The sequence below is a fragment of the Bos indicus genome, chromosome 6, assembly GCF_029378745.1.
Source record: "Bos indicus isolate NIAB-ARS_2022 breed Sahiwal x Tharparkar chromosome 6, NIAB-ARS_B.indTharparkar_mat_pri_1.0, whole genome shotgun sequence".
In the NCBI taxonomy this organism is placed as follows: Eukaryota; Metazoa; Chordata; class Mammalia; order Artiodactyla; family Bovidae; genus Bos; species Bos indicus.
The window spans coordinates 11605453-11614874 of record NC_091765.1 but is presented as its reverse complement, the minus strand read 5'-3'; the positions used below and the strand labels follow the sequence as shown (position 1 = coordinate 11614874).

Here is a 9422-nt window from a genome sequence, read left to right as displayed (position 1 = left end):
AAATGAACCAGGGGAGAAGAGACTAGTTGAACTTGGAATTTGGGGGAATTTTTCTCCCAGCTCTCTGCACATAGGTGAATGATACTGTATATATTACTTGGAAAAAATAAGAAAATGCTGAAAATTAGTTACATTTAAAAAAATCTAGAGATAAGTTGGACTCTTAATTACATGAATTTTACCCAATATGAAAAGTATCTCATCTGATTTCTATAAATATCTATGGGGGAAAAAAGTTAAACTCTAGTTCACAAAAGAAAAAATTAGAATGCAAACTGGAGGAAATTAACAAAAAAGCTAGAGCTCTAAATACACAATTGTTATGATTTTAGTGTGCTTAATGGAATGCTATCAAGCACATGCTCACCTAAGTAACAGTAAGATTGAGAAATTAAGCCTCATGCCTAACAAAGAATCAACAAAAGCATCAGTTTGTGGTTTGTATCAACACATGCCCAGAAAAAATCTTAACATTTTCTGAAAAATAGAAAGAGCCTTTAGATGCAGTAGGAAAACGAAAAGCAAACAAAAATCTTAATAAAGTACAAATCCAAAGTTGAATCCCGAAATAAACTATGTAAAAATTATTGGTTCTCTTTTAGATTATACTTGAATTGTTTGCTTAAAACCACAAACAACAAATAAACAAAAACAAAGATCTTCCATTTCCTTTGAAGAATTATGTCAAGCATAATGTTATTTACAGCCTGTAGAAAAATTACTCTGGTGAAGGATGAATTCATAGGTAACGTTCCAAATTTACTTTGATTTTCTGTTCTGTTTAAATTTTACCCTCATGTATCACTGAAAAGACTAACAAAGCTTTAACGTATCTTCATTGACAAATGAGACAACCATTCACCTAGCATGACGATTTCCAAATGGGAGAGTAACCTACAACTCTAAGACAAGAAGAGTATCATTTCTTCTCCAGAAATTAATTTTTGGATGACATGGCTGAGAAATAGGTTTTAATTTAGAGAATTTGTGGTGTTTAAAGAGGTAAATTTTAGATTACATTTCTTCTGTTAAATAGGCATTAAAAACATAATCTTCTGCATTAGTATATGCACTGGCATGCATAAAAGTCCATGGTTTAAATGACTGACATATACTATATAAAAGGCATGAGTACCTCACTCTACCTGTAAACACATATGAGGATTTTCATTCCAGCCTTATCAATAAAGTTTTTTTTTTCCTTCTGGGATAGAGAAAAAAATATATAAATACTACATCATTATCAAAGTGGAAATACCTAGATTAATAGTATGGTAATGGCGTGCTGCGATTCCTGGGGTAGCAAAGAGTCGGACACGACTGAGCGACTGAACTGAACTGAACTGAACTGAAGATTTTTACCCATGGAAAGATGGCCTTACACATAGTAGTTAATATTATGTAAAGTACGCACTTTCACAGTCATTTATCCCCCAAATCTCTGATAGATGGTGTTGGAACCACAATGCAAAATTCACCGAGAATTGCATGTTGGCCAGATAAAATACTATTATGAGCTACTTGCAGATGGTATCCTCCTACAAGATCAAAACAGATCAAGCATGTGGGAGGTTACAACTTTACAACTTGGGCAAGTCAAAGACGTTCCTAAAGAGGATTAACAGAGGAAAACGTATTTTATTTACTCTATAAATAGAATAAATAATAACTGCTCAAAATAAGAACATAAGATTACACTGATAATTTCACAACAAATGCAAAATTGTTTTCAAATTAGCAAGGGAAAATGTATACCCTTAATTCTGATATTGGGTTACTACCAGTCTCATTTACAGATATCACAGTGTGTTTCTTAAGATTTCAACTTGTCAATTGCATATAATCAGGGTTCTCAGTAAAACATAGTTTCCAAAATTTTATGGTTAAAGGAGGAACTGGGTTGTGTCATGATTCCCACACTGGAAGCTGGATAATGCCATAAAAGCCCACATTATTTCCCAAAAGCTCACATAGGAATTATGCTAGTAATCGCCAATGCGTGCATATATAATAGTTTTCATTTTTATGAAAAAGATAGGAGATTTATTCACACGGTCCTCTATTGACAATCACAAATGCATTAAAGGGATAAAAGATGGGGAGTTTGCTTTTCGGTTTCATAGTAAAAGTCAGTGTCTTGTGAGTCTTAGTTCTCCTCTCCAGTGCTATCTCACTTTTTGAAGCTCCTGTCTCAGCCATGATGGTAGAGGCTGCCCCAGTCTGTGTAACAGTTTGGACAGTTCCACATTATGATCTCGGTAGTAATTAGAGAGGAAGGTTCTAGACTGAAAGCAAAAAGAAGACAAAGGGAGTTATTAGTTCATTAAATGAGATTTTGCAAATTTATTAAGAAATTCTCCAGCAATGGGACTGCATATAAAACAGGCATTTCTTTCTATTTTCCCACGGATGCCACTTATTTTTACCTTTAGGAAAGATTTGACAGAAGTATAGTTGCAAAATAAAAATGGGTCCAGGAATAACTTATATAGCTTATTTTTCCTAGAGCATTTGGAGAATTAGCTTTTTGAATTTTTTAAACTGAAGTATAATTTGACTTACAATATTATATTAGTTTTGGGTATACAACATTGAGTCAATATTTTTGTACATTAAATACCATCTGTCAGTGAGGAGGGCATGGTGTCCCACTCAATATAAAGCACACTTATTTACTGAGGGACTGATGAAGAGGTTGATGAGAGGCATGTAATACTAAAGAAGAATGAGGTAAGTAGGGACCAGATGTGGCACAAAATCTACGAAAAGAAACACTTAGGTTTATGAAATTGGTCACTCTCTGTAAAATTGGGTCACAGCATTAAGATAATCAGTCAACATAATCATAAAAGCTGAATTTCATGATTAAATAAATAACTTGCCATGTTATAAAATGCTTTCTATATTCATTTAGGACCAAAACAGATTTTTTTGAAAAACCATTAAGCTTTTCTACTTCACAAATATTACAAGGTCTTATTATAAAGGTCATTAAAGTGATCTTTCCTGGAATTTTTATGTTCCTAACCAAGCTGGAGTGATTGACAATTTTTAGATGAACGGCTGAAAAAAGGATTATAAAATAAGTCTGTGGTTTTAGTTTATTTTATTCCAAGAAGACAAAAAACTTGTTAATGGGTTTTTCTCTGGATGTCATTTATCTTATATTAGAATCCATTGAACATAGTTCTGTGTCTTTTTGATGAAATAATAGAGGTGAATGTTTTTCCTGTGAAATATGGGCAGCCGTTTCCATTTGGTCAAACTTAAACCATCTCTCTTAAACCTCTCCCAATATTTTAGCACAAATTAGTCTCTTTCCTCCTAAAATTCCCTTAGCAACTTATATACTGTGGAAATGAATTCCAGATAACTACTTTTTTTCTTGTCCGCTCACTAGGTTTTTCACCGCATTTCTTCCCTTCGAGTGGATTGTGAACACTTCAAATTCTGGATAAGATGTTTATAGAAGTAGTGGAGTTGTTACACTGATTTCTTGGGAGATCAACATGATTTTTGAAGCCTTTTTGAAATTATTGGGTTCAAAGGTGTAGTTTGAGAACCTTCTGGTTCTTCTATTTCCATAGTAACACCTAATCACTTCCATCCTCCTTAGGCCCACACTGTCTTAGGAGAGATAACTCATTATATCTGCTCAGTTGATTGCTACCTAGTTTTCCAATCCTTCTGTCTTCTCATAACTTTTACTGATAGATTTTTCTCCCCTGCCTTTTTGCAGTTTGATATTGTTTTATATATTTTATTATAAACAAGTGACCATAACTAATTTACTCTCTTATAATAAATCTAGGCTCATAATAACTGTTTTATCCTGTAACCTATTGTGACATTTTGAATTACAATAAGAAATATATAGTTGGTCATTGACTCCATTTCTGGCACAAGGCGCACTTGGAATTTCCAAAGTGAGATAATGGTAAAGGTATACTTTGTTATGTTAATGAAGTGGCTTTTTGTTTTTGTTGTTAAGTCGCCCAGTCATGTCCAACTCTTTGTGACCACATGGACTGCAGCATGCCAGGCTTTCATGTCCCTCACCATCTCCTGAAGTTTGTCCAAGTTCATGTCTATTGCATTGGTGATGCCATCAAGCCATCTCATCCTCTGACACCCTCTTTTCCTTCTGTCCTCAATCTTTCCCAGCATCAGGGACTTTTCCAATCAGTCAGCTGTTTGTGTCAGATGACAAAATAATGGAGTTTCAGCTTCAGCATCAATCCTTCCAAGGAGTATTCAGGGCTGATTTCCCTTAAGATTGACTGGTTTGATCTTGCTGTCCAAGGGACTCTCAGGAGTCTTCTCCAGCATCACAGTTTGAAGGCATTAATTCTTTTAATGCTACGCCTTCTTTATGCCTCCAGCTCTCACAACCGTACCTGACTACTGGGAAGATCATAGCCTTGACTATATGGACCTTTGCCAGCAGAGTAATGTCTCTGCTTTTCAACACACTGTCTAGGTTTGTTATAGCTTTCCTGCCAAGAAGCAAATGTCTTCTGATTTCACGGGTGCAGTCACCATCCGTGGTAATTTTAGACCCAAGAAGAGGAAATCTGTCATTACTTCCACCATTTCTCCCTCTCTTTGCCATAAAGTAAAGCTGCTGAATGCAATGATCTCAGTTTTTTTTCTTCTTTTTTTAACATTTAGTTTTAAATCGGCTCTTTAACTCTCCTCTTTCACCCTCAAGAGGCTCTTTAGTTCCTCTTCATTTTCTAGCATTAGAGTGGTATCTGGATATGTGAGGTGGTTGCTGTTTTTCCCTGTGGGACCTGACACGCTCTCTCTTTGTAGAGAGTGTCAGTATTGTGTTGGGTTCTGGAGACCCAGCTGGTATCTGAGCCTTGCTTGGTGATATGGAAAAACCTCCCTACCACATGTTGTAATTGTTGATCAGAACAGTTTACTCTCCATGGCTCAACTCACTACCATGCATGGTATCAGTTCAGTTCAGTTCAGTCACTCAGTCATGTCTGACTCCCTGCGACCCCATGAATCGCAGCACGCCAGGCCTCCCTGTCCATCACCAACTCCCGGAGTTTACTCAAACTCATGTCCATCAAGTCGGTAATGCCATCCAGCCATCTCATCCTGTGTCATCCCCTTCTCCTCCTGCCCTCTATCCCTCCCAGCATCAGTCTTTTCCAATGAGTCAGCTCTTCCCATGAGGTGGCCAAAGTATTGGAGTTTCAGCTTTAGCATCAGTCCTTCCAATGAACACACAGGACTGATCTCCTTTAGAATGGACTGGTTGGATCTCCTTGCAGTCCAAGGGACTCTCAACAGTCTTCTCCAACATCACAGTTCAAAAGCATCAATTCTTTGGCACTCAGCTTTCTTCACAGTCCAACTCTCACATCCATACATGACCACTGGAAAAACCATAGCCTTGACTGGATGGACCTTTGTTGGCAAAGTAATGTCTCTGCTTTTGAATATGCTATCTAGGTTGGTCACAGCTTTCCTTCCAAGGAGTCAGCGTCTTTTAATTTCACGGATGTAATCACCATCTGCAGTGATTTTGGAGCCCCCCAAAATAAAGTCTGACACTGTTTCCACTGTTTCCTCCTCTATTTCCCATGAAGTGATGGGACCAGATGCCATGATCTTAGTTTTCTGAATGTTGAGATTTAAGCCAACTTTTCCACTCTCCTCTTTCACTTTCATCAAGAAGCTTTTTAGTTCCTCTTCACTTCTGCCATAAGGGTGGTGTCATCTGCATATCTGAGGTTATTGATATTTCTCCCAGCAATCTTGATTCCAGCTTGTCCTTCTTCCAGTCCAGTGTTTCTCATGATATACTCTACATATAAATTAAATAAGCAGGGTGACAATATACAGCCTTGTCATACTCCTTTTCGTATTTGGAACCAGTCTGTTGTTCTGTGTCCAGTTCTAACTGTTGCTTCCGACCTGCATACAGGTTTCTCAAGAGGGAGGTCAGGTGGTCTGGTATTCCCATCTCTTTCAGAATTTTCCACAGTTTATTGTGATTCACATAGTCAAAGGCTTTGGCATAGTCAGTAAAGTAGAAATAGATGTTTTTCTGGAACTCTCTTGCTTTTTCCATGATCCAGAGGATGTTGGCAATTTGATCTCTGGTTCCTCTGCCTTTTCTAAAACCAGTTTTAACATCTGGAAGTTCACGGTTCACATATTGCTGAAGCCTAGTTTGGAGAATTTTGAGGATTACTTTACTAGCATGTGAAATGAGTGCAATTGTGCGGTAGTTTGAGCATTCTTTGGCACTGCCTTTCTTTGGGACTGGAATGAAAACTGACCTTTTCCAGTCCTGTGGCCACTGCTGAGTTTTCCAAATTTGCTGGCATATTGAGTGCAGCACTTTCACAGCATCATCTTTCAGGATTTGAAATAGCTCAACTGGAATTCCATCACCTCCACTAGCTTTGTTCATAGTGATGCTTTCTAAAGCCGACTTGACTTCACATTCCAGATGTCTGGTTCTAGGTGAGTGATCACACCATTGTGATTATCTGGGTCATGAAGATCTTTTTTGTACAGTTCTTCTGTGTATTCTTGCCACTTCTTCTTAATATCTCCTGCTTCTGTTAGATCCATACCATGCATGGTATACGCACTGGATATACACATTCAATATGTAACAATAATACTTGTATATTTTATACAAAATCATTTTTTACTAGATTATTTGTTTGAGCCCTTTACACATTTGGAAAGAAGTTACTGTTCAGTATTTATATTTGAATTGCATCCCAACAGGATACAATTTCCATAAATATCTACTAATCATCTCTATCTGTTGGTCTATCTCTCTTCTCAGTATATAAACTATTGATAGCAAAGAAAGTCAAGAAAAAGGAGTCAAGTTTATTGTCTACTAATTTTGAAACAGTTGTATATACAGGGTTCTACTGTAATAGGAAAGGATTAATTCTGACTTCATGTTGGAACTGTTTCTTTGACTTGTTTTCCATTGCTTTTGTCATCATAATCATAATTAATGGTCTGCCTCAGAGAATCCTGCCCCTCTGCCTGACTGTTAAAGTGCCTTTGTTCAGAACTCTGTCCACCTGTAGATGGCAGGAAGAAATTAACACATCCCTCTGCCTGAGGCTTGCCATTCTGGTAAATGTTTGCAAGATTAATGGCCTTTTTACGTTGTTTCCTCACCTTGTCCCATCTCTGATCCATAAAAGAACTGGCATCCAGACCCAGATAAGATGGCTATTTTGAGATGGTAGTCTGCCATCTTCTCTGTCAGCCAGCTTTCGGAATAAAGTCATATTCCTCATCCCAACACCTCCTTGCTCAGATTCATTGGCCTATTGTGCTGCAGCAGAGCATGCTTGGACTCAGCACTACCAGAGAATTTCAAAGATAAGGAAAATATTACCTCTGGATCCATGGGGGGATACTTTCGACCTTTGCTTTTTCCAAGGCATTTGGTCTTTCCTCCTTCCAATAGTTGACACCAAAAACCCTTTTGGGGATCAAAACTACAAAAGATCAAAGATATAAATGAAAATAAAGATATAATGATTATAAATTATATACAGAATTTTAAGACAACCTCACCAATTGTACAATGGAAATGCACTTTCATATACTCATGCTTTGATTTAATTCAATTCTATAAATATTAATTGAATCAATTTGAGAGAATTTAATTAAAATTAAATAAACTATATGTTATATATTTTTTAATATTTCTAATGTAATGAAAAAAGACATATGGATATTTGATCTTTTTTATGATGAAATTATTAGGTTTTTATATTTTACCTATTCATCCATAAAAGATCAAGGATGAATCAACAAAACTACAATCATATATACAAGACTTTACAATATTTATTTTTTTATTTATATGATTTCCCTGTCAAAATATATTAGCAAATTTCTTTGAAATCATTCAATAGTATATATTAAGGTGACAATATAATGTAAACATATTTCTTTAAATACAAACATGAATTTTAAAGCTTCTAAGAAAAATACTAATTTTTTTAAAATTTTATTTTATTTTTAAACTTTACAATATTGTATTGGTTTTGCCAAATATCGAAATGAACCCGCCACAGGTATACATGTGTTCCCCATCCTGAACCCTCCTCCCTCCTCCCTCCCCATACCCTCCCTCTGGGTCATCCCAGTGCACCAGCCCCAAGCATCCAGTATCGTGCATCGAACCCGGACTGGAGACTCGTTCCATATGTGATATTATACGTATTTCAATGCCATTCTCCCAAATCATCCCACCTTCTCCCTCTCCCATAGAGTCCATTAGACTGTTCTATACATCAGTGTCTCTTTTGCTGTCTCGTACACAGGGTTATTGTTACCATCTTTTTAAATTCCATATATATGCGTTAGTATACTGTATTGGTGTTTTTCTTTCTGGCTTACTTCACTCCGTATAATAGGCTCCAGTTTCATCCACCTCATTAGAACTGATTCAAATGTATTCTTTTTAATGGCTAATACTCCATTGTGTATATGTACCACAGCTTTCTTATCCATTCATCTGTTGATGGACATCTAGGTTGCTTCCATGTCCTGGCTATTATAAACAGTGCTGCGATGAACATTGGGGTACACGTATTTCTTTCAATTCTGGTTTCCTCAGTGTGTTTGCCCAGCAGTGGGATTGCTGGATCATAAGGCAGTTCTATTTCCAGTTTTTTAAGGAATCTCCACACTGTTCTCCATAGTGGCTGTACTAGTTTGCATTCCCACCAAGAGCGTAAGAGGGTTCCCTTTTCTCCACACCCTCTCCAAAATCTTAACAGACCCATCACAAGCACGGAAATTGAAACTGTAATCAAAAATCTTCCAGCAAACAAAAGCCCAGGTCCAGACGGCTTCACAGCTGAATTCTACAAAAAATTTAGAGAAGAGCTAACACCTATCCTACTCAAACTCTTCCAGAAAATTGCAGAGGAAGGTAAACTTCCAAACTCATTCTATGAGGCCACCATCACCCTAATACCAAAACCTGACAAAGATCCCACAAAAAAAGAAAACTACAGGCCAATATCACTGATGAACATAGATGCAAAAATCCTTAACAAAATTTTAGCAATCAGAATCCAACAACACATTAAAAAGATCATACACCATGACCAAGTGGGCTTTATCCCAGGGATGCAAGGATTCTTCAATATCCGCAAATCAATCAATGTAATATACCTAATTAACAAATTGAAAAAAATACTGATTTTTTTAACGGTTCAAAACGTTTACACTTTTCAAGGATGAAATTAAAAGGCTAGCGATATAATTCAGTATTTTTTCCAGAGAAAATAAGACATGGGTTATACAAATGGTGAGTGGAACATTAGACAACTCTTCATTTCTTTTGTTGAAGGTGAATGATTCTATTGGATCATTCAGATCTCTGTACTCATAAAAAGTATTCT

At 36.6% G+C, this 9422-nt stretch overlaps 1 protein-coding gene across 1 annotated transcript in view; it reads right to left on the bottom strand.

The window, feature by feature from the left end:
- Positions 1 to 1080: 1080 nt before the first annotated feature.
- The window catches only part of LOC109560113 (bifunctional heparan sulfate N-deacetylase/N-sulfotransferase 4), a 317526-nt gene continuing 309184 nt past the window's right edge, over positions 1081 to 9422 (bottom strand). Inside the window, exons 13-14 of the mRNA XM_070791024.1 lie at positions 7397 to 7499; positions 1081 to 2285 (exon numbers count right to left, since the gene is read on the bottom strand). Coding sequence (XP_070647125.1) covers positions 2166 to 2285; positions 7397 to 7499 — 223 coding nt within the window. The 3' untranslated portion in view covers positions 1081 to 2165. The remainder of the gene's footprint in view (positions 2286 to 7396; positions 7500 to 9422) is intronic.